The 26,840-nt window shown below is 39.3% G+C and overlaps 1 protein-coding gene across 4 annotated transcripts in view; it reads right to left on the bottom strand.

Moving 5' to 3' along the window:
• LOC129732577 (frizzled-4) overlaps window positions 1–26,485 on the bottom strand; it is a 90,561-nt gene extending 64,076 nt beyond the window's left edge. Inside the window, exons 1-2 of one of the 4 annotated variants that reach the window (XM_055693568.1) lie at window positions 26,228–26,485; window positions 23,837–25,468 (exon numbers count right to left, since the gene is read on the bottom strand). In XM_055693568.1, the coding sequence (XP_055549543.1) occupies window positions 23,837–24,738 (902 nt within the window). In that variant the 5' untranslated portion in view covers window positions 24,739–25,468; window positions 26,228–26,485. The remainder of the gene's footprint in view (window positions 1–23,836; window positions 25,469–26,227) is intronic. The other 3 variants (XM_055693569.1, XM_055693567.1, XM_055693570.1) reach the window with 3 other exon arrangements.
• Window positions 26,486–26,840: the final 355 nt, after the last annotated feature.

Here is a 26,840-nt window from a genome sequence, read left to right as displayed (position 1 = left end):
TCTAAACTAAAAATCCGATTACAATGAAATTCAATAGCAACCTATGGCGCAACTAGACCTTTCATTTGCAATTAATTTTATGAAAATCGGTCCAGCCATCTCTGAAAAAAGTGAGTGAGAAAAAAAAGTTGCACATACACACACACACACACACACACACACACACACACACACACACATACACACATACATACATACATACAGAAAATGCTCAGTTCGTCGAAAGGGGTCGAGTGATATATGAAATTCGACCATTGGGACCAGTTTTATACCTTTGGTTTTTCCAGTGATTGCTACACCTTTCTAGGAGAAAGGCAAAAATCGTTTTCAGGTTGCCCAAACGTGATTTATGAAAAAATGATTTTTTCAAGCTACAAACCCACTCTTTTGCACTTTTTTCAAATCTGATCGATTCCTACATTTTTCCATACTTTTTTTTGTTTTTGTGGAGTTATTTTTGAAGATTTTGCATGGTTTGGTTCAGCATCGCATTCAATTATTTGACTCACAGAACCCATTGAACATCACAAAAAAGTGAATTTTTCTCATAATTTTTAGATAAAACCCTTCAAAACACATATAAAAAATTTTTTTGATCAAGAACTGAAATTTTTACTGCTAAGCGGGATTTGAGACGAAAATTTACATGAGAAAAGATCCTTGATATCTTATCGGGGGGCTGAGATATTGACGATTTAACGTGTGATGGAAAACTATGCATTTTGTAAAAAATGCCACTAAAGCTCAATATCTCCATTGCACAGTGTTTTATTTTGCCGTTTGTGCGTATAATTTCCAAAATAGTGACTCAAATGTTGATTATAGCCATAAGGTATATTCGGAGAAGTTTCAGAATATTCAAAAAAACATCTTTTGATGTGGAAAGATGGGTGATCAATCCATCAATGAGTGAGATAAAAAAATTATTTTTTAATCAGAATGAGATAGACGCAAAGTGTCTTCGACAAAGTTTTAGGTTATCTTAAAACAAGAAACTTTACCGAAGACATCATGTTTCTGTCTCTTACATATTACGAGCAACATTGAGTTTTCTATTAGAAGGCACTAAAAATCACAATTTTCGTTCTAACTTTTTTCGCAGATTTTCCCGAATTTTTAAACCTTCTACTAAGTTATTAACCATCTAAAAACGCATTTGTTTCCTGAACATTGTTATTTTCTATCTCTCAAAATAAAACAGTTATTTAACATATTTGTTAAAATGCGTAGTTTTCCATTATATATAAAAATGCCAATATCACAGCTCTCCGATAAAATATCAAGTATCTTTTTTCATGTAAATTTTCGTCGTCAATCCCGCTTCACAATGAAAATTTCAGTTCTTGTGTTTTGAAGGGTTTTATCTAAAAATTATTAAAAAAAATAATTTTTCTGTGTTGTTTAATGGGCTCTGGGAGTCAGAAAACTAAATGCAATAATGAACTGAACCATGCAAAATATTCAAAAAACAACCCCACAAAAATAAAAAAAATATATGGAAAAATGTAGGAATCGAACAGAATTGAAAAAAGTGCAAAAGAGTGGGTTTGTAGCTTGAAGAAGTAATTTTTTCATGAATCACGTTTGGGCAACCTGAAAACGATTTTTCAGAAAGTCGAAATGTTCTACAAGAATGCTATAAATAACATTATCTTTCAATTTAGGGCTGAGCACCTCGACTTTTTTAACATCGATTTTTTTTTGGGACACCCTACTGTGCTGTGCAGCTTCCTATACATTCGGTACACAGTCCGACAGCCACTGACGATAGCACACACATGCAATGCCAAACGGGTTGTTATTTTCCATCTCCTTATGTCTGTTGGTTCTTCTAAGCTGTCGCTAATGACAGTATTTAAGACCCGACATTCTTCGGCATTATTCCGAGCTGGATGTCAGGTGATTTTGATTCACGAAAGTAAGGCCGGTGCTATAATGAAAGCGCGAAACTCGTTATCTCTCACGTGGGGAATAATATCAACAATGGGAGCATATATGGAACGGTTTACTTCGTATCCATTATTGCACCATCCTAAGAAAAAAGAGAAACGAAGGAGTGCGAGTCCAATATCATCGATGATAGCCGCAGTCGGTCAGGAGTCTATCAACAGCGCAACAATACATCCTCAAAATGAACAAACTAGTCTGTAAGGTCCAAATGAACAAAATACATGCGCAAGAATGAGCTGTCGTGGGCAAGACAAGACAGCTTTGTATTTTCGAGTGAGATTTAGCTGTATGTGAACTCTCATGAATAGCTTTCATAAGGCTGTTAGAGTAAAAAGAGAGTTGTCAGTATAGTGTCGCACCGCAGTCATTTTCCGAAGCTTGAACACGGCCTTGTAACGTCACGTGAAGTCTCTCGAAATTCGCAAAATATTTAACGATTTCGATCTCTGTCCGTCTCCGTCTGGATGCCTGGGGCGAGGTGTAACTGAAACAGGGACAAAAGAAGATTGATCAGGGGAGACAGGGTCGGGCAGGTTCGGGAACGGAGAATCGGGGGGTAAGGGATATACATCCATTACGCTTAAGTTAGCGAACTAGCTCCGACTAGAAACACATCCCTTTCTTCTTCTTTGCGTACTCCCAACGATGCTCTAGTGTCTTCGACAGAACGATCACCAGATTACAGCCACACGCAGCAACACCGCCACTCAGTAGCGAGCTGGTCTTGAGTGGAGATAAACTTTTTGCAGCGACACAGCCCCACAATAGTTGGCCTTCAACACAGATTACACAGCACACCACTCGGAAAGACCGTACCATTATCTGTACACGCAGATCGAATCATGATGAAACGACTACTTAGCACGTTCGTTTCTGTCGAGTCTTCGACGCGGAATGGGCGGTAATATTTAGCAAGAATAGTTTTCTCAGAAAAATACTCCTAATATTATAATAATATCATGTCGGTGGCCTAGTGCTTACAGGTATCGTTGACCAAAACTAACGCGAAAAACGCGCAAAAGTGGGATGGTGCGAAACCACATCAATATTGTGCGAAATTAGTGCAAAATTTGATTAAATTTCAAACCTGAATAATGAATGTGTGTTGACCATAACACAATCGATGCTCTAGCCTAGTTTCAACATATTCGGCGGTTGAGAATCATTACACTTATGAAATATCAACCGGTGTTGGTATGGTCATGATGATTTGTACTAGTAATGGTAATGTTTTTCAAAACGTTGCTACCGAAGAAGCAGTGTCAGGGACAAGACGTTTATATTGATAGACTCACGAAAATTAACCACGGATTTTTTTAGCGCCCTAATACAGATTGTTCACCCGAAGCCAAAACTTACCGAAGCATCATAATTCAATAGGTTCTTTTACACTTCAAAAATGTGTTATGAAATGAAAACACACCGGATTCTCTTGAACGCATCCCCCGTGCAAAATAAAAGAATCGAGTGTACAAGATATTCTTTTCTGAGACGAATTTGATTGAGGCAACCTTTAATATCGCATACGGTACGTACCTGGTTCATCAGCATATCGTCCCAGAACTTTGAAATGAGCATCTTAAACTGGTCCAAAAGGTTCATTGTATGTTCGCTCTTCTTAGCCAGCATTTACGACCATACATAAAAGATCAAGGGATTAAGGTCCGGGGAACTGGAAGGCCACAAAACCTTATCGAGAGAATCAGTCAAATTCTCCCGACACCACGCTTGGGCGATATCCGCCGTGTGGGCGTAAGTGGGCGGACGGGGGAATTCTGGGCGACGTCGGCACCCACAACCGAACATTTTGGACATTTTCCGGCTGTTGCAAATCAAAGAGCTTCTCATCAGAAAACACGAACTCCTGACCTGCGTACCGCGAAAGTACTTTACTTCGACGTCGCGATACTCCTTTATCGTGCGCGGTAAACAAACAACAAATGACAGCAAGTCGACACCGTGCGCTTCGGTTAGCCTATATATGAAGCTGAAGCTGATGCTAATATCAATACTTAGAATGCTCATTAGAGTGACCATTTTTGTAACATCATGCCATTTCGATGAGCGCCGGGCGGAAAACGTTTCCTTTTTACTCCAAAAATAAGCCATGAAAATTTGAAGTTGATCCGAGTTCATTTAATGGACACACAAAGCGCTTATATTTAAAAAATAGATTCTCATGAGAACGGCTGTTTTTTATCTCTTTTTGAAGTTTTTGCCTTTGTTCCCTAAAATAGTTGTATATTTTGCGTCGAAATACTCTTTAATTATAAAACCATATCATTAGGGACAGCTGCCATTCAGTTATTATATCCTTAATCGTACTTCATTGCAGCAACTGCGTGAAGTGAACCGTCACAACCGGATTGAAGCAAAATTATTAAGAACTTTTTGTATACATTCAATGTTAGTTTTAGTATTATTATTATTATTCGTTCAGCACTAGTGATCTAAATTCGCTAGGATGGTAAATTTTATCAAATATAGTCGGTAGATCTCATGTTGATCGATGTTGAGTTACGATGGAACAGCAAAGTTCTTGGGCGCGCTTCAAATTGATTCAAGCTCCGGCAAAAAAAAATCGCCCAAGAAGTTCATAAAATGCTAGTGGATTGGAATGTTTCGGAAAAGATTCGAAAACTAACCAATAGTTTTTGTTCTCTTCATATCTATGAACTTTTATAAAAAATGTAGGATAATCGCTCCATTATTTGTCTCAACAGCTAGGTGCACCTATATTTATCTTATTTCTCACATTTGTCCAATTTACCGTCAAATTTCTACAATTTTTGAAAGTAAATCTATTTGCTTTTCGATTCTGTCTGGTTGAAAGTTTTACGTTGAAAATATGGTAAAATTTGACGATAAATTGATAAAAAAAGGCGTGATGAGATGAATATAGGAGCGATTACCCTATTACAGGGCAAAAGCATCGGAAAAACACCTTTCTTCAACTGTAACACAAGAGCATCAATCGAAATCAACTTATTCACAGCCAATCAACTCATTCACAGCCAATCAACTCATTCACAGCTTCAATGATCCCAAAGTTCGTTCGAAATTGTTCGATAAAGATTGCAATCAAATCAAGCAATTTTTTGCAATCAAGTTCGCGGCGATTATGAAGAGCTCTTGGAGTTAGCATTCACATTTTTTGGTTGTGAAGGGACCCTTTTTAACTTATCACACGCAAAATTCATGGCAAAAAACATTTTCGCCTGAAAAAATATTTGCTTTGATCATAAATTGCATTCGAGACATGTTCCTTTTTATAGTCAAACTTCATATTCAGGTGTTTTTCGGATGTACGAATACTATCCAATGTATTAATCAAGTTATAAATTTTCTACGTGATTCTTTCGCATATGCCGAAATTAATAGTCGTTTCAGACGCTGTAACTGAAAAGATGAAAAATCACTTGTGGTATTTAAACCCAGAATAAGTTGTATTGGCTTGATTTCCCGCTTGAAATTAAACAAAAAATGATCAGGTGATGAAAAGCGAATGGTCCTTAAAAAGCTGATGTCGCAAGCATTCAAATTCTGAACAGTTATTAGTATGTAATTTATTCCATCTCGTTTTATACAAAACCAATGCTTTTGTTTTAAACTTAACCCTTTAGTACCCAAATTAATTTTTAGACGGACTTCGAAAAAATCACTATTGAGCCTCATAAACATTTTTTAAGTTCTTATTGAAGCTTTTTAGAGGTTCGACTGAAGACCGCCTAGTGGCGGCACTGGGCAATAGAGGGTTAATATTGATTTTCTTGATTGTGACTCAGCCGAATAGAAAAATATCGAAAAATAGCAAACTTCTGTCAAAAATCATTCGCTATAAACGACGCCACAGAACAAGGTGTTAAATTTACGAAAAATTCTAACCGTGTTTCAACACATAGTGAAGACGAACTTTAATTTGTATTGCACGTTGTTGATTCATACCAAAAAAATACCCACCTCATTCAAAATCCGAACTTTTAAACAAACACCAAAAGTAATAGATTATTTTAAACTTAAATTAGGATGATTATATTACTGTTTTTTTTTTTTTTTTTTCTTTTTAATACAAGTGTATTTAAATACGTTTATCGAGAGATATATGTTAAAATAAGGAAAAATTCGGTACAGTTTTCGTGTAAATCGAATTCTAAAATATGAGCGCTTTGTGGGTCCATTAAATAAACTCCGATCAATTTCAAATTTTAGTGGCTTATTGTAGAGGTCAAAAGGAAACTTTTTCAGCCCGGCGCTCTTTAAGATCGGTAGTTTCAAAAACGGCCATATAAAATATGGCCACTCTAATGCACATGGTACACACCGATACAACGATGAAAAGTTGTATTCGAACTTATTGATCACCCTAATTCCAATATTTATCAATATATTCATTGTACAAATCTTACGTTATACATTTCACAATGTGCGCAATGAGGAGACACATTGGTTGATGAGAACTTCAACTTCCGCGGCTGAAGCGAATCAAGTGTTGCAAGAAGTTTCCGGGATTATGCTATAAGTAAAACAACGTGCCGTGGTTAGTACCATCGCATTACAGACAACAATTTCGATGTTGACGACTTTCTCCGTGAGGATGAGCCTAAAACCTTCAAAGATGCTCAATTGGAGGGATTGTTCCAATCTATGCTAAACACAGGAACAACTTGCTTCGGTGTTATGAGTTACCCGTCAATTAATTTTCAAGAGATTGCATGCTGTTTTCCAAATTAAGTTTTATTTTTAATTAATAAAACAGCGAGAACTTAGTTGCATATTCAATAAAAAACTGAACCAATTTCCAATTACAATTTTTACATTTTTTAGTATGATTAAATTACTCTTTTTATAAACAGTTGAATTTAGATTTTATGCAAAATTCTAAAAAAAATCATTAATAAACTTTGTTCATAAGTCCAGCTATTTGCTGATTATTACAACTACCGTAAGCCGGGGTGATATTGTACCATACAATGATTTTCTCAACAATAAATTAGTCTGAACATCCGTAAATAATATTATAACCCTCGAAACAGCGGAGTTTCATTCAAATTAAGTTTAAATCTGCATTTTCGACATGAATTTAAAAAAAGTAAAGCGTACTGAAAATTCGCATTAGTAATAATCTCCGTACTGTGAATAATGTTCAGTGTACGTAAAACCTCCAGGCGTCAGACAGAATACCTCCATCCGTCGGATCATTTCGTTGGTCCATTGGGTCATTGGGCGCAAAATCGGCAGGAGCCTTGTTCGAGAAATTAAACAGTTTAGAGCAATTCTTCTGCGCTCAGCTTGGCTGTCTCACGAAAATGACCACCCTATAATAATACGCCTTCCATTGCCCCTCAATCGAACAGATAACGACCCTTACTAACGACGCCAGAGGGCGTCTCCGGACAACTATGCCTCGCACTTGGAGCACCACACGGCGAAGCGCAAACGATCTGGCGCTCTTCGTCGTCATCACGAGGTTCTTGGACTCCGAGTGTATGCAACTTTTTCCCGTTTTCTTTTTAACCTCCAATCTCATTTACCTGAGTGAAACTTTTTTCTTCGGCCTTTTCCGCGGCTACAAAGTAATTGGCGCTTGATTGCAGCAGCCGCTTTGACTTGGCCATCAGAAAGCACACCGGTCAAATAGTGCATGGGTATGGTCACTTTTTTAGCGGCATCTTCAAATCAGATAAAAATAGCAAAGGGAAAAAACCGAAGCTGAGTGAGCGTTTTTCTATTCGATTTTTGTTTTTATAAACGAATCGAACATAGAAAGCTGGCAAACGTTGCCCGTTGTGGCACGAATGATCCAACTGAAAGAGACTTTATTGAACAGATCAGAGTATGAAGGACCAAACGCCAAACTAAAGAAGCATGGACAAAGTGGGGCCATCCAATTTGAACCGAACTTGGTTTGGCTTTGGCGTATAATGATTCAGGCCTCCGAAAGTAGCAAACGCGACGAGAACGAGGGGAAAAGCAATGATTCGATTTATTGATCAGTTTTTATTCAAATCAAATCAAACGCGTTTGGTTGTTCTGTCGGCATTGTTGTTGTTGTTGTTAGTGCTGTTATTCACCAGCCCACCGCCATCTGCCCAGCCCCTTCGACCGATTCAGCTCTGATGGTCAGATTATCGATGGCAAAACCATCGCACGATCGGCTCCACCAGAGACACCCGCTTGGCGCGGCGAGGCGAGGTAACTCGTTCAAATCGTTCAAAATCTTAATCGCTTTATTTTGTAGATTTTATTCAGCATTTATTTTCATTAATTAAAATTTATAGCCCTATCGGGGAGCAATTTATTGCCTGAAGGAGAGGCACAAAGTTGTTCTTTTGGGAGGACGGACTCCGAATCGCAATCTGAGGCCGGCCGGGATGGCGGCAAAGAGCGGGAGAGAAGATTTCATGCGTGGCCACCACCAGGCTCAGCAATTCTCGTTCATTCAACTTCGTCATTTATTCGCACCGAACAGTTCCCCGCACTGTTTATAGATCGTCTCTACGAAGTAATCGCCGGAGCTAGCAGTACCAATTATGTATAAAACCTGCGGAAAATAATCGAGTTGCAATGGCCCTCCTTCAGTGAGAATTTAAACTATGGGTATTCATGTCGAGCTCGTAAACAAATACCCAGCCGTAAAAATACTCACCTCCATTGACGAGTAATGGAAGATACACAGTTTACGGCTGGGTATTCGTATACGAGCTCGATGTGAAGACCCCTATTATAATCATAAATTTAGGACGATGTCCACGTATCAGCTGAAAATACCTCATTAGTCTTTGGCGTAGCTGTTCAAATAAAAACTCAAATTTAAAGAAAGAGGACTGCTGTGTGGTCTACTCGACAGAGGCTGGCCTTTCTTTCAACCCATCAGGGTCGAACACCGGAAACATGTTTACACAATTAGGCAAACATCCAGACCGTTTTTGAGCCCTTCTTAGCTTTACTAGCGGTATGTGCACAAGGCACAAATAGTTTAGATAACCTAGCTCTAGTAGTTGAAGCCCTCTACATATATTCGAGCACGTGGTACTACAGGATTTCTGCATCGTCTCTGCCACAAGCATAACAGACCAAAGTCAATAGCCGTGCACTCTTTTTGGAGATGGTAAAAGAGAGAAAATGATTAAACAAGATTTCTGTTCAGCAAGTTGGTCCATGCGCTGATGCTGTTATTGTGTGTAGGAAGCCTCAATACTCAATACCTTACACAGATCTTGAACCGTTCGATAGGCTCTTGGATCATCAGCTAAAGCAGGTGCCCACTGCTAAGGGGTGTATAGTCTGAACGCAGGGCTAGTTTTTCATAGCTTGATTGGACCGTTAACAACGAAAGAGATGTCGGAATACTGAGAAGCAAGCGGCATGATCGCTAAGGCACATCAAGTGGCACTTCAAACTGACGCTGACTAACTGAGAACTGTGCATACTTCTATCGACAGCTTTTACATCACTTAGTAGCGCTGATTATTGGTAGCCCATGCGCGCAATGGTTTAAGCATTCGGTTAGATTTTGAAAATGCTTATAGGTAAAGTGAACGTGTGATAAATGGACATTATTTTCTACAGTGTTTTTGTTGTACTTTATGCCTAATCTTTAATCTTGTTTATTATTATTTTTAAATCTTTTTTCATCCAGTATTTGCGTCGTATGATATAATATCAAAATAATATTTGTGACTGGAATCAAATAGCAGCATTTTTAACAATATTTAGTTATTTTTAAAATGTTATTACACTGAGAGTACTCACAGTACAGGGTGCGCCATTATTATTGCTACAAGAAACAGAGGACCGTTAACCTTGTTCTTGCAAGCAAGAGAAAACTTTTGAAATAAAATTAATTTAGTAAATAAAAACAATCGGAAAAAAGAGCAACTCTGTCAATGTGTTCTTCTTTAGCTTTGATGACAGCTCGGAGACGCTTTGGATAAGACTCGACGGCAGAGCGAATGTCATTTTGAGGAATTTCCTTCCAACAAATTGAGCAAATACTTCTTCAACTCGTCCAAACTTGTGTGTTTTTATCTCCCAAATCGAAAAGTCCATCACGTTGAGATCTGGCAAGCTTGGAGGCCACTCATCCTAGGTGGTGACAGAGGAAAAGTTGGACTTGCACCAGAACGGTCCTCTTGGTGTGAGCCGGGGCACCGTCTTACATGAGGGTTCAGGTTTGGTTGTTATTCGTTTTCTGGGCCCAACAAATATAGACCCGACTTTGCAGTTTTGTTGCAATAATTATGGTGTACCCTGTATCAGACATCGATAAATGTGGCGTGTAGGTCAGAACAGGCAATTATGAGCTCGTGAACAGTAACGAGTCGAAAACAAAACCTTTCATAGTTGTTCGTTGGCCGCAATGACCAGAAACAAAATTCGAAACACAGTTCGCATCAAATTGGTTTTGTCTCCGCTTGGCGCATTGCATTTCAAATTTATATGAAGATTTGTATGGAAAAACCAACTTTTTTGCATTTTCCATTCTAAAGAGCTCAAAATGGCCCAAACCATAGGTTTCATGACTTCAACTGGTAGGTTTTTCAATGCCTAACAACTTAACCGAAGGCACTAAAGAGCTTGGGTGTGCCATAAAATACTAGAGCTGTTCAAAGTCGATTATGTCAAAATTTATGTTTCAAATCATTTTTTCTGCCAACACTGCCAGTGTACCGGCGTCAGTCCGATTTCCATCAGAAGTAACCTCTGAAACACGTTGTAGATTCTACCTGCGACTAGAATATAGAACTAAATTTGTTTGTTTGATCCAGCTGAGTGTAGAAACTCGTTACGACAGGTTACTTCTGATGGGAATCCTAATGACGCCGGTACATTGGTAATGTTGGCAGAAAACAAGATTTTCTGCTTTTAAATCGACATACTAAACTTTGAACAGCTATATCTTTTCTTTAGGGACATCCTAGCTCTTCAGCGTCTTCTACAAAGTTGTTACTATATTAACATAATGTAGTGCATTATTAGAACATTATTGAGCTCTCTAGAAAGGTAAATGCAAAAAGCAGGTTTTCTCATATAAACTTCCACACAAATTTGAAATGCAATGCGCCAAACAGAGACAAAACCAATCGACTTCCGGTAAGTTTAGGGTTGTTTGGGGCCCCAAAAGAAACCAGAAAAACTTGGTTCTGGAAAATCGGTCTTTTATCCCCACCCTAATCCTCATAGACGAATCCTCCAGGCTGTACTACTGTCAGTACCATATTTTTTGGCGATATCCCAATCCGAGAGTCCTTGGTTTACCTTGATTGCCCCTAATAGCTTCCAGCTCAGCTGCCTATCGGATATTCTACTACGACGCTTACTGATTCCTCCGAGGCACGGTCAGCCGTTCTCGGAAACGTTTGCATACAGTAGATTTGTCGAATTTATGTGTTTTTGCGAATTTTGGAGCGGACCACGTTGGGTTCTCAACTTTCATACATCACGTATCTAGATGAAACTTTTAACACTGAGAAGTGAAGAGCACACCTTTTTTTATTTCTCTACAGTATTTTTTTAAAGACAAAATTGCTATCTTCTAGTTTACTTAAAATACTATACCGGAACGACAAACCGTTTAGATACTAGAAATATTTTTTTTTTTCAACAACTTGAACTTTTTTTCAACAAAACAAACAAATTAAATAAATTAAATTGTTCATCTCAAAGAACTATTTCTATTCTTCTACACGTTATTGGTTATCTGATCTGGTTATTTAAAAAAAAAGAAAACAATCAAGGCCAGAACGGTTAGTTTGAGTGGTATAGCACCTTTAGCATAGTTGCAAACAATAATTTTCTCCTTAGAGAAAAATATAGGTACATTGTAGAAAACATTTGAATTTTGTTTTGTTTGACAAATTCTTATTTTTTTTTGTTTCTTCAAGATTAGTTACTTAGGCTTACAGTGTGTAGTACCCATTTTGCACGTCTGAACATTCGGAAGCACACCTGGAGACACCCCAATTGAGAGGCCTGCTCTCAGATCGACCACGTGCTGATCGATAGCCGGCCTTTTTCAGACGTCATAGATGTGCGGTCTCTTCGAGGGACAAACATCGACTCGGATCACTACCTCGTGGTAGGCAAGATTCGCGCCCGGTTGCCCAACGTATTTAAATCGAGGTCGGCGAGGAAGATACGTCTGGACATCCAGAGGTTATCAGCGGAAGGAGTTGCTGTGGAGTATACTCGGAAAGTTGATAGACGGATTGGTGAACCAAGACGGAAGGTGACGGAAGAGAAGAACCGAGCCTAGGTAGCCAGGCGTTGGAAGCAACATTTTGAAGTGGTGTTGAACGGTAAGGAAGGTAGAAGAGTCGTCGAGAGGAACAGGATAGAAATTGGGGAGAACGGACACAGTGAAACGCAACGAGCTGTAGCAAATAATGCTTGAACATGGTTTTCCAACAAAACTAATTATACTGTTACGTGCGATGTTTGACGGTTTCACATCATGCGTCAGGATAGCGGGCGAATTTTCGGACGCGTTTGTGACGTTAGATGGTGACGGGCACTCAATCTTGCTGTTCACCATAGCTTAAGAGGGTTCAATACGAAGGGCAAGTGTGCAGAGGAGCGGCACCATCATCACGTAGACCCACATGCTTCTAGGCTTTGCGAAATACATTGATATAATTGGTGTTACCCGCAGAGCAGTTGAGGAGGCCTTTACTTTCGAAGACGAATTTGTTTATCTTGGTACTCTCGTGACATAAGACAACGTGGTGAGCCGCGAGGTGAAGAGACGGATTGCGGCAGCGAATGGGGTTTAATACGGATTGCGTAGCCAGCTTTGATCCCGCAGTCTACCGACTCTGATCCTCCCGGTGGCGCTCTACGGACATGAATCGTGGACGTGGAAGGAGGCTCACGAGCTGCACGAATCACGAGCTGCACGAAATATACAAACATGCTGATCTTGTCGAGCTGGTGAAACACGGCAGGTTACAGTGGGCTGGCCACGTAGCACGTATGGCGGATGAGCACCGGCAAAATTATTAACAGGGATGCCAAATATACAGATTTATCTGTATTTTAAAGATTTTGGGCCAAAGCAATGTTATTAACGAATCTGTATATACAGATATACAGATTTTTCATGCACAAGTACAGATTTACAGATTTTACGAAATTGACATTTATTTTCATAAATACTGCAACGCATTAGCATCAAATTTTGGTCTAATTGAAGCATCAAATTTTGGTCTAATTGAATGTATTTACAATTTCTCGCGGTTTTTGACCCTGGAAAGATAATTTTGTTTGGCGTCAAATTGATGTAGAAATTTAAAATCATTAAAAATGCAAGTTCTTGTTAAAAATTTAATAATAAGTGATCATTACGGTGACACATCGATACATAACAAATACCAGAATTCTAAAGCGAGGAGTTAAATTGACGCAGACTATCTTTCATCCCTCAAATATTATTATGCTAAAAAAGTCAGAAGTAGGTCACCTCCAAAAAATCATTTTTTATCATATATGTATATAATAATAAAGTTGGAATTAGTTAACAGCATTTTATGATTATCAAAAGCCGAACTACTTGAATCAATCAAAATCTGTACAGCAGTGAAGTCCAACTGGCATTATTCCAAACGAGCTCAACTGCACAGCATGTTTATGCTACGCTACGCATCGTAATTGAAGACTTCCTGATAAACAGTGATCGGAAAGTTGTATATTCTCGAATTAAAAACTTTCCGCCCCTCCCCGCAGCCTCTTCTGCACACGCGCCCGGTGTTACACACCCAACAACAGTAGGAAGCGCAACTTCAGCGCTGAATTTTAGACCGGGAAGCGAACAAATAATACAAAAGAGAGCATCATTAGAGGATCGAAGATAACCGTCTCACCTCATCTGATCTCATAGCTTGCAGTTATGGATGATTGCGCGTCTGTTGTTAAACCTCGATCGGTCGATCGGTCGATGGGGGAAGTGAAACAAAAATTGAAAACCAATGTTTGCAGGTCGCCAGAGTGTGGTTCCTCGGTGCGCTTTTCGAGAAAGATGAAAGCCCACGGCCGGGGAACGACCGAGTAAAACAAAAATAAACTATACCTGATTATGCCGGGAAATAACGAGCACCAAAACGCAATTGTTTATACTGCTCGTTACAGCCTTCTTCACATTTATTTTCCATGCATGAAGGGGCGCAGTCCCGGGGAACTCAGTGGGAACTCTTCAACTTGCCCTGTTGATGCCGTGGCTTTGGCCGTTTCGTAGCAGGCAAACATTTCAGAATTAAGGAGATAATTTGTTGAAATAGCAATCCAATTTGGAGATCTTTCTGCAGCCTAATGGGATTTCAATGTACGATCGGAGTGTTCAATTGCTTGTACATATACGTACAGCACAGCAATTGTGGAAAGTTCGACCAAGAGCTGAAAATTTTTTCCGGAATCAATGTCGGACTGCCGTTTGCTACAGGTATTTCGCGATGATGCCACTTTAGCCTTGTAAAAGTCTAACATTTGCCTCGTTGGTAGCTGTCCGCATTATCCCCGCAACTCTTTCTCCATGAAGATTGATGAATATGGTGTGTATGGATCTCGCCAAATTGCTGTACTGAATTGAAACTGTACAAGATCCCCATTGCAACTATGGCAACATCAGCATCGAAACTCACGCGAATCAAAAAAATTCGCGAATGAACTGAATTGAAACTGTACAAGATCCCCATTGCAGCTATGGCAACATCAGCATCGAAACTCACGCGAATCAAAAAAAAAACGGCTTTCGATGGCTCAGACCACAATGGATAAAGAAAGATAGATGGATACGTGCGATGCAAAAATGTTACGAGACAGAGAGGGAGAGATCGAAAGCAAACGAGACGCTCGTACGGACCCCGAAGTCATTATGAAAACAACCACAGTAATTACCAAGTCGTTAAGTAGACGAGTAGGCAATGAAAGAAGCTACTCAAATCGCAGAAGTGCTTCTTTGGGGATACCCCAGTTATACCAATTTGAACGGTGCTGCTCCATGTTGGCCGAGCGACTCGGGGATAGTCGAACTGCAGCTCCTGTGTGCCATTAGCCGGTGAATATGAGGGTGACCGCCAGCACTGGGCGACTTGCGAAAGATCGACACAAAAGATGCTAACTATACATAACTGCCATCAATAGCTTTCGTCTTGCCCTTGACTTATCGCGTGCAAACCTATTTTTGAATTTACGGCATATACTGACCATTATGTGCAGTATTGAACATGATTGGTCTGTTTTTAAGACGTTCTTCAATGTCCCGTTGTTTGTCCCAGAATCACCAAGACACAACTTAGGGCCATTCGAATACCGCGTGGACAGATCCATCTGTCCATCTATATCTATTTATCATTTAGCAGATCAAATAAATACTATTCGATGAATATACAGTTTAAATTCATTAAATTGTTGAAACTTGCAATCAACTGTCACAAAAGTTACAATTAAAACTATTTTAATTATAACAAAAAATGGAACATATTATGAAAAGGTTTAGACTGTAATTTTTAGAGTTTTGTCGATGCAACTCTGAAGATTCTTTTAGTAATTTTATGCCATATATCTTAGTTTATTCTCTTTTTTTTTTACTTTCACAATCAATGACATGAACATATTTTATAAGCTAAAACTTCGAAAAAGTTATGTATGTATGCCACGTCTCCCTTGCATAATACCAATTATTGTCTGATGTACGTTTCTTCGCTCTGCCCCGGAAAACAACGAAGTGTTGCATCAATACAACAATCGATCTCTTTCAGCGCGAAAACAAGAGCGTAATTTCAGTTTCCATAAATCATCAGCGTATAATGTTCAATGCACTGAGCAAGCCTTTAGAGAACAAAGAAAGGCCACAGTGGGAACGAGGAAAACATAATTTAAATCCGCTAACTACAGTCGGTTTCGGGATGCCGGAGATACATTCCCGTGCGTTGCCGTCTACACCCGATTGAGGCAAAATCATTGGAAGAACGTACTGAACTCGGTACACGGCATTCCTGTGTACTGATCCTCGCTCGTTATCCTCCTATTGAAGCGCAGTTTCAATGTCTCTCCTTACCACTGGCAAATGTGCAGCATTCGCGAAAGAAGAACGGGAATGCGTCCATCGTGCTAATGCAACAACTTTTCGCTTTCCGAACCACAATAACCACGGTGCTGTCGATTGTCCACACTGGTGGCGTCCACCATTCCGCACTCGCAGTACAGTAACCAGTAAACGAGGCCGCATTTTCTTCGGAAATCGAACTTTCCGATCAATTTATGCGGACAGGCAGTGCCATGCTCGAAGAACACAAAGCGCATCGCATCTTATGGCGCGTCTTTTGTTCCCGCCGCATCGTGCTCGCAGAATGCAAAATTATATATTTACATATTTGATTGATTTCCATCATATTTATAAAACTCTCGTTTATGCCTTTTCTTCTAACTTTGCGCCAGATTCCACCCTTTTGTTGATTGGGCGAACGGTCGAATCCCACATTTACCGACGATTTCCTCTTGTAGTGATTTTTTCTTGACCCCCCCCCCCCCCCCCACCTCTTCGTCACGCTATGAAGCCAATGTGAAGAAAATTGAAAACGATTCCATAGTGAAACTCAATAGCCATCACTCTGTCAACGATTAGCACCTTCACCCTATCGCTAATCAGCGAACATCAGCCCGCGGCAACGTTAAAGAGATTCATTTGCCGTGCCATGCCCTATTGAGTGCTGCAAAGCAGACCTAACGTGATGGGTTTCTTTTCGAGTAACAATCGTTTGCATCGATCGTGGCTTTTCTTCCTTCCCGTAAGTATAAGGCACACTTTAAATTGATCTGCCCCACAATAACTAGCAGTGTATCGTCGAGAGTGTACAACGTCATTCCCAGCGAATGCACTAAGCAAGACATCTAATGCTAACAAGAAATCAGTGGAACAAACCAGGATTGAAATGAAGGGTAAAGTTCGACGAATCTGCTGATATATATCTCGCAGCTTTATTTGAATCCACTTCTTCGGATGATGTAGTCTATTATAGTAATAATAAATAGTGAAGCGCTGTAATTAATCATTAACACAAATAAAACAAATACTAATATTAAATGCCTACAACTCATCACGGTAAAAAACTTTATTTTTATGACAAATACTAAATATCTCCCTACTTTTCCCACTCTTGCGTTGATTCTAAAAAGCATATAATCGGGGCACTTGCAGAACCAAAAGTCTTTAGGACTTATTTACTAAAAATATTTAGAAACCGTATGACCACTGAAATAAAATTTATATGGCGTGCATAGAGACTATTTCTTTGCTAATTTCTCTAGAAAAACCTTTAAAGAGAACAAAACAATAATTTCATAGAGTCACGATGGATTCATTTCAGTAAACTGTAAGTAAACAGTATTATCAAGAAAACCAAAATAGTGTCAACATTTGCCGATCAAGATTCATGTGCTACATTAAATCCGTTGCGTAATATTTTAGAAAGGATCATCTCATGAATATTTGTTGGGTTTTGAAGTTTCCAATACTTCTACGTAATTCTAGTGCCATGTTGCGCAGAAATATTGAATGCTTCAGAATTCATAGAGTAACTGTAGTACACTTCAAATTCGTTTTTCTCGAAATGACAAAAATATCACGGTCACGGTCCGGTTTAACTTAACACCAGAATGATAAATTGCTCAAATTAGCATATGAATGAAATAAACATGGCGCAGGCATGTAAATTGAGTTTTTATGAATGACTTTCATAAACTCATCTATTAATGCGCAACGTCTTGAAAAGGTATTTATAAATGTAATTTGCAGGCTGCACCGTTACCGCTAAAACCAATTTGTCATACCCGAGACCGCTTGTTTATTAAACAGTTTGATTCGAGCCCAAGCTGCTGACAGAAAATAAAATGACAGTTAGAATAATCAGTGTAATCATCTTTCTCGTATAATCTGTGATATTAAAAAAAACTAGGTCGTAAAACTGGGTGATACAAACAATTGAGGGAGTAGAAACTCATCCTACAACAGTTCCGTCTGGGTAGAAGAACAATGGAAAAAAAGTTCATTCTTTTCCCTTTGACTTCTCTCAGTTTATTTTCGTTACGTAGCCATTTTGCTCTTTACAACTCGAATCGAATCACTTAATGCATTTTTGTCTAGCCTAAAACCGAAATGATAATGGCATTTTCAATGATAAATTGTTGATTAACGGTGAATGAAAGTCGTATTGATTTGGTGTGAATTCATCGTTTATAAAGTCACGAGTTTCGACAGTAAATGTATTTTTCAAAACTCAAAAGTTTTTGACGTGGGACTACGTCTTTGTTTACTATACTGAGATGCATTCTGTAAAATTGGAAATGAAACTGCCAAATGTTGCGTCAGATTTCAAACGTTAATAACAGCATAACCACATGATGGATAACAATAACCAATATGTTGTTAGATCAAAAGTTTCAATGACAAATTTACACTAATAATGAGCCAATTACATGCGAGCATTCCTAGCACAGACGACGTGAATGGACACCATCCGCACCCCGTGTTATTCTCTGTATCGATATCGATATGAAAATTGACAGAATCTCCCCGTCCCAATAGGTCAATTTATTTTTGCTTCCATGAGCTTAGACTAAAATGATATCTCGATGGTAAAAGTTTTCCGAAAGTTTGAAACAATCCCCATTCTTGAACAATTTCTTAACCTGCTTAAAAGCAACCTAAGAAAAACTGATGTCATGAAAGAAAACATGCCAGTAAAAGCAACAGTATCAATGGAGTAAAGAACCACAGGTCTCTCGTCGTCTATGATTGCAGCGGTACTCTTCTGTTCGTACGTTTCAGCGGTACACTTCTATTCGTACTGCAGCTGCTTGTTCGTACATTTCTATTCGTGTGCAATCGAGGAAAAACTGTAATTCTGCTGTTGATGGTGATTGAAAGTTTATCTCATAAATATGATTACCATAAATTACCCAACAAGAATTGTAAATTTTGACCCAGGACTACGTCTTTGTTTTCTATACTAGATTACACTTTGTGAAATTGAAAATGAAACTGGTAAATGTTGCGTCAGATTTCAAACGAATATAGCAAGCGAACGACTTAATGCATCTTAGTCATTTATATGTCGGTGGATAGATAAAATGTGTAACAATTGTTTGATATAATGTTCAACATTGTTGCTTTACTGCTTAATGGTGGAAAAAGGTGAAAAGTTCCAAGGTCAAGCTTTCCCATACATTTCCCTCGTTATTGGCTTGCTTCCCGAGCACAGATAACAATAACATGGACGAAATAAATTCCACTGCCTACATATTTTGACTCAACAAAGTGTTTTGGTTTGTTTGTCTTTCTCTAAGCTGCGTGGCCACGCTCTAATGGCAAAAATCTACTCTCAACTCGATACAAAAGACTGCGTGTAGAAAATTCAGCTTCAGTTTAGTTTGTTACACAAAAGCGAGTGCAGTGAAGCTGTTGAAGGTACGCGACATTGTGGAACGAGAGCTGCATACGAGTCAACTTCCAGGCACTGCGGAGCATTTTACCTTTATTTTGCATACGGCAGCAACAGTTATCATAGTTCGCTGCAGGATATTTTGCTGGCACTGCTAATGGAGGGCACAGCGGAGAGCAAATTTTATTATGCGCGGCCAAGAAAAATATTCAAAACTACCGTTGGTGCGATCATCAGCGTTCTGTTCGTTCTGTTGTTGTCCTGCACACGTGAAGATTATGGAATCGGTTCGGTTTTATTTTGCATACGGCAGCAACAGGCACCATCGTACACTGCATAATATTTTGAGAGAAACAGCGGAGAGCAAATTTTATGTGCGGCCAACAAAATATTCAATGCTACCAGTGGTGCTGCGATCATCAGCATTCTGTAGCACACATTTCGAGCTGAAGATTATGGATCGGCCGTTGGATGTCGTTTGGATTAGCGAAATTAGAGCAAAAAATGTGTGGAATGAGTAGTAACATTGGTTAATTAAAACTGAAGTTTTGTGTGTAGATGGATAGAATACAGGCTTCCGATGGTTGGGTTGCAATGATAATACTTCGACGGGTCAAACAACGTCATTCTCCCTCTGGCTTGATTCTTTCTCCTTAGGGAATCCCTAGCCTGTAGGAGAATATCTTTCACAGCGAGAACAACTGTTCTCACACTGATGGGTAAAGCGACGCACTTGCTTGAAAAGAGCAGCAAATCGTGTGTATCTGAGTAGCTTGAAAAAAAACACAATTAATACACACCAGAGCTCACTGCAGTGCTTTTACTGTGTGTCTATTAAGCATATATCAAATAAAGAGGCATCTAGGTAGGAAAGTAGATAGCGTTGTTTGCTTCGAATCTCCAATTTGAAAAAAATAGATCCAATCGCCCGTCACGCATGTTTGCTTTTTGAATGCTATTCAAATAATCTCAGCAGTGGGTACTGCGATTTCTGTGTATTCTCACTAGAGTGATCCACCACTCTTGTTTTGCTCGGCTGTGGTGTGAGCAGCAAGTGTATTGATTGTTCTACGAGCGACAGAAACACAGCACAAAGCAAAATAATGAAGTTTGGAGCAAAAAATTGCTACACGCATGAGTGCTGCGAGAGCTGGGCAAGAAGTGAGCGATAAATATTCACTCTGTTCTTTCCACATATTGGAGGGTAATACCAACCCTGCTTTTCCCCATCTTGAGACAAAACGCTTTCTTTTATACAACCCAAGCGGCAAGTCCTTTGGAGCTCACTGAATGAGTGCTGCAGCAATCCCAGCGGTACACCCACTGATTGTGCAGACATCCCACTGACCGCGAAGACACATTTACCGTTAGAGCAGTGGCAAGTCAAGAACTTTGTCCTTGGTTATTAGTCACTCCTACCCGGGAATAATGCAGTGAATTTTATGTTTAATTCGATAGTTCCTAAACGGCCAAACACGCTGGCGGAGCACAGCCCTAGAAGTGCACCGAAAGCGGTTCGATCGCACATATTGTCACACTTGGCAGCAGGTTCAAAGCCTAGTCAGTCGCAATCGCAACCATGCCGGGCAGCATTGAGTGTTACATTGTCGTGTCGACGCCGTCTTCGCCGTCGTCGTTACGAAAGATATCAGATTACAAGTTGGAATGAACGGCCCAAAAGAAAAGGAGTGGAAGTTTATTTATTTTAATATATGCTATTAGAATTCCGACAGACAGGAACGGAATGAATATGAAAGCCGACGGCCCGAAAGCTACTTTGGGTTCGCGTATCGTGTTACGCTGCCTGTGTTCTGATGTAGGAAATTTAAAAAATATAAAGGACTCTACAGAGGAACTGTTTATCAAGCTAGTTAGAGACAACCCCTACGCACATTATGTAATTTATGAATAGTAAATTTAATACTAGGTGAATGAAAAAATCTATGTTTAGTTAGTAAGAATAAGGGAACATATTTGTCAATAATTTCAAATGCTCTGAACAAAGTCCTATCAATTATCAATTTCTTACCTCAATACTGCATTTCTGGCATCAATTTCTTAAACAGAATGTTTACCAAGAATCAAACGAATTATACCACAGTACCTGCGTTAGCAGTGAGTCAAGCCTAATCAAAATAAAATAAATTTGAATGGCAAACTAACGACGTAGTGGCCGAAACCGTTCGGAATCAACATCCAGCTGTGTCGCCATTCCCCCCGGCTTACTTCTTTTGATCGTATGCTTAATCATTAAACACAAGCCCAACCCGTGAATTACGTCCTTCAAGCCAAGAGCCAAAAACCGTAAAGTGTCTTTTAAGCGTTGAGGAAAACAAATTTCCAGTAAAAAACTGGTTGTTTACTACATTATTGCCAATAAGTAAAACTGAATTATACAATAAGTATGGATCTCAATCGATAAATGGATATCTTACGGTATCAGTTTGATGACTTTTTCTCCAATCCGCCATTTTTTACACCCTCCCCAGGGATTATGATTATAAATGCGGGCAAACAAAATCAGCTAACGATCGATGTTGGTGGCCAAAGAGGCTGATCAATGGAAATTTATTTTGAAAAAAAAAACTAACCACCATGAATATATAATCAGGGAGAGTAAAACAGTGAGTCTAGCTTTTTTTGGCGACTAAATATAACTTTTATCCCTTGAATGAGCACGATGAAACCTAGTTGTGATAATCGTGTGTTTTAAAATGTTTTTCGCTATGCTGTTCTAAAACATCCTTACGCATTACAGGGTTAATCACAAGTTCAATCCTGAACAAGCTAGTGTGTAACAAATGATTAATTCTTTTTGAATAAGATCGCCATTATGAGTTACATCGGCAATCACAATAACTGTCTTAAATCTAAAGAAATATCACTGTATATTAGGTTCCAACGAAGATTGCTTTTTTGAGTTTCTTTACCTGCTCCATCATTGAGAAAACTCATCGGCAAGGTAGTTCTTAAGGTTCTCAACATGTTTCGCTTTATTTCGCAATATTTTTTTTAAATTTATTGTATCCATTTTAAAGTAATGTTAAATGGAGAAATTATACTTTAATTATGATTCCGGAACTGCAGTATGAGTGTTTGAACTGCAAAATGATAACATAAACAATCGACTGTGTTTCTAATTTGATTCTCTACGTCTCGCTCACCGCTATTTTATAGCATTGAGAAACATTGGACTCGGACAATTTTTAATAAGATCGATGGCACAGGTACATTAGTCTGCTATCTTGTGCGCCCAGCACATCAAATTTTAATGGCCCAAAATAACAACAGACAGTGCGAGTTGGCATGATGACGAATCATCAACGAATAAATGAATAAATAAATGAACTATCCCGACTTGTAGGACACTCGCATCGGGAAGGAGAAGGATTTTTAATGACGTAAACATACGATTCTCAAAGTTATTAGAGCAAATTCTCAGCCGAAACTACGATCACAAATTCACCAATGAATGTTTTTGGCTTAAGAATGCTTTAAATGAGTCCTCTCATCAGTGGCTTAAAAAAAGATGGATATTTCTAAATTTTTTTTTTCGAGATGAAAAAGCGACACAGAGAAATAAACGGGTAAATTTATTCTTAGGTAAGTTTGAACTTGAAAAAAAATAGTTGAAAAAAATAAACGAAATGTCGAGCATATTAACAATCTCGCAAGGCGGCCGACAAAATATTTTTTCCTAAACGAATGATTTTTTTTTTCAGAAAATATATACTCTAAAACATCACACACAGCTTTGCAGTGAGGGCTGGGGTAATGTAAGGCTACGTTTTTTTCATGTGAGATTGAGATTTTGAGCTAGGAGGGAGGATGAGGACGAGGAGTGTAATAAAAATACGGAGAAACTGTACGGTACTGTTGCCTTAAACAGCATGTTTTCTTTAGAAGGTCAGTTTTTATTAAGTTCTAAAAGTAGGTTAACAATTTGTAAAAGAAAGAGGGCTGTTTCATACTTTTCGAGAAACCTTTACCTTTGAGACATCAAATTAATCTAAGTTATTAAAAGTCAACATTGACTTTTTTTATATTAATGTAGGTATTTGCAATGAGGTTTGATGAGGCTTCGTTTGTAAAGGTTAGGATCATATCCAGTCGGATTTGTTTCAACATTATCATCAACAAGCCACCTGCCGAAAAAAACCTGAATAATATCATAACATATTCCGTGACTGTATGATGCATAGCTAACAGAGAATGATTCCGTATGTTTCGAGCAATACGCTTCGAATGTTGTTAGAGAAAGAGTAAATTACCGTTTTCAAGTATCTCACACTAAAGTTCCTAAAATAGGCATAATTACCCAACGCACACTGCAATGCACTGTGCAATGTAGTTCGCTCTAATATGAACAGCCATCCGAAAGTATACAGCGTGTGGATGACATATTGCAGATCGTTACAAGTAATGAATGAACGTAGTTGGATTTTATTACTTACCAAACAGCTGCCGACATGCCAAAGTAGTAACGCAGCAGGAACGTGGCCGCACATGGTGCCGTCATGAGGCCATCCGTTAGCAGCAGCGAAACGCCCGGAAGCTGTGTATCGTAACCGCAAGCAGTTGCATTGCGTCCGGCTAGCCAGCGAACAGCCCAGCCCACCGTGACCAAGCAATGACTGATAACCAGGGGCATCAGAATCTTATCCCATCGTTTGGTGGCGAGAATCAAACACAATGTCGCTACAATAGCTGTGAAGAGGGCGGCCACACTCCAAGACGTCAGCCAAACTTCAGCGAAATGTTTTTCGTTCTGCTCAAACATAATATCCGCTTCGCATAAAGGTGCACAGCGACCTGATCGGTTCAATCGAACGAATAAATGCGACTTGATCAAACCTTGGCACGTAGGTCTATCGTTCTTGGATATCATCACAACATCCGTCGGTTCGCCCGGACCTTGCATGCACATGTGCTCGTGATTGTTCTCCTCCGGGAATCTATTACAATCAAGTGCCGAGGGCCATGGAAATCCAAAACCCTGCAAAATTGGATGACACAGGGTCTTGACGGTGAGACATAGACCTCTACATGGTCCAATCGGAACTGGAACCTTAGGTGTGCACATTGGCACGTATGCAGCACAGAGGAAAAATTTCAACTGTTTACTACAGCCGTACTGAATCAGAGGCGAGAACGTCTGTAGTGTGAAATCTGCATCGGATTGCAGCTCATGTCCAACCAAGTTTGGCAGTGAGGTCTCATTGTAGCCAATTCCACGACATAGTTCAATTTTAATAGGTTCACACGTGCGCAGTGCCGAAAAATCAGATGCGCTCCATACACTTCCGCAGCAGGTAACGAACAAAACTATCACCCTCGGTAGCATTTTAATCTCCATTGTGAATGCAGTTTTTATCAAGTCCTGGTTAGATACGTGACCCTTCCGTACAGCTCAAGTTATGCTCAACATACGTCCAACTTGATATCATCGGATAATCCCGCTTGTTTTGAATTTAATTGAAACGAATTCTCGCTTAACCGTTTTGCAAACAGCTGTCAGTGCAGGAACAACACTCGCAATGTATTTACGCTGCCACTTATGATTATTTCCTTTACATCATTTCCATTCCAAATAGGTATGGAATACAAGCATCATCACCAATAAGGCAGAAATGAAAACCAGGCACTGAGTGATCCCGCTACACATTCCACTGCGCACCCGCAGTTTCTCTGCGTCTTTCGCTTTCACGAATTTCTTCAACGATCGCTAACAACATCCGACAACGGAGAGCTGCTCTCCAGCGCTCAGCACATAAAAATAATAACATTCATATTTTCCTCCAACCACTCAGTGAGGCGCTCTCCGAAACGTGAAGCTTTGCTTCTCTTCACTTTGCACGAGCCTTCTTTTATGTTATTTTTTTTTTTTCTTCGGTAACCTTCTCCTTTCTTTACCACTGATTTTCTTCTCTTGTTATGCGATCATTTGTTGTAATTTACCTTCGGCCTTTCAGTGTTTGCTGGAAAAACAACATTTTTTAATGTCTTGTCTGTCTGTCGAGTCAATGCACTATACTCATTTACCACAGAACGTTTTGCTTAAAATGAGCTATTCCAACGTCACGCAACTGACAGTTACACACATTGTTTACAACCGATCCGAGGCCACCTGTTAATCGATTCCTACATCGCACCAGATTTGCTTATTTTACTAGCTTGCTCAGATATCGCAATATTTGAATGCGTGTTTCAACTTTTATAAATAAATCGCGATATACCTAATGTTCGTTGTTAATTTTGGTAAATGCAGCCGACGCAAATAGTATACAGATGGATACCATTTCCATTTCATTTACTCAAATACAGATGCATATTCACGTATTGTATGAATTGGAATTGTCTCGAAATTTTATTTTCATAGCAATTAGACTACAATTTTTATATTCACACAATCATTGCCTTTTGACGATATAATGCGAAGACGAGAAAAAAAAACTCAAACCGCACACGAAGAACACGATCGTGCACAGAATTCCGTGCTAAGTAGGAGCGAATGCAAATTAGCGACTTATGGCGCGGATTGGACAAGTCAACCGACACAAAACATATGCTTACGATTGGCGTTTGTCATGAATACATTATTAAGATTATTACTAGCTCGAATAGGTTAGTGTATATGGGCTGCAATACGATACACACCAACTGTGGCATTCTATTTTCACATAATGTACAGCGAGTTTCCAAACCGCGTTCTCGGTGCTTTTACTTTCAAGATTCCTTCGCTAATCGAAACAAAAATACTATTAACGATTCCATTTCTGCCAGCGGGTCGAATGTAAACATGTAAAGAAGGGTGTAAATGTACAAAACCGCTAAACGAAACTTACAGATAACACTATTTTTTCTTTTAATTCAGATGTAACTCACAAAAATCTGCCCGTTAGAGGCAAACATATGCACTTTTAAAAGAATTAAAACCCCGAAAAAACGCTATATTGCTCGAAAACAGTTTCATTATTTTGATGTCCATAAACAATACAATTCCAGTGATATCAATCGCGTATTAAACTCAGCCCGCGTGAAAAACCACCTCCATCCACAATGATACACTCACGGCAAACTACTAAGCCAGAAATTATTGTACAAGCCAAAGGTATTCTCCAAACTGTCTCGTTCGCTCTTCGGCTCGCTCTGCTGAGCGTTTCTACAAACTCTCTCCAGCAATCTCCTCTCTTGATCCCTCCGCTCTGTTTCTGCTGTTGTTTTGGATACTCATGGTTTCTTCACACGACGCAGAAACAGACTGCGATCAAAACATTTTCCACATGTAGCGCAAAGCATCGGAACGCAACCCGGCCAGTGGTGGTGTATATTGGACGTGGACCGAGTAATGGCTGACGAGACGGATAGAACCCACACAACCGCACAGCACTACGTTTTATTGATTCGGTAAGGTGAATAGCCCAGTTTCCAGGTCAGATTAAAAGTTACCAACTCATG

This window comes from Wyeomyia smithii, chromosome 3, assembly GCF_029784165.1.
Source record: "Wyeomyia smithii strain HCP4-BCI-WySm-NY-G18 chromosome 3, ASM2978416v1, whole genome shotgun sequence".
In the NCBI taxonomy this organism is placed as follows: domain Eukaryota; kingdom Metazoa; phylum Arthropoda; class Insecta; order Diptera; family Culicidae; genus Wyeomyia; species Wyeomyia smithii.
Note: the sequence above shows the minus strand (reverse complement) of the source record. Positions and strands in the feature narration are given on the sequence as shown.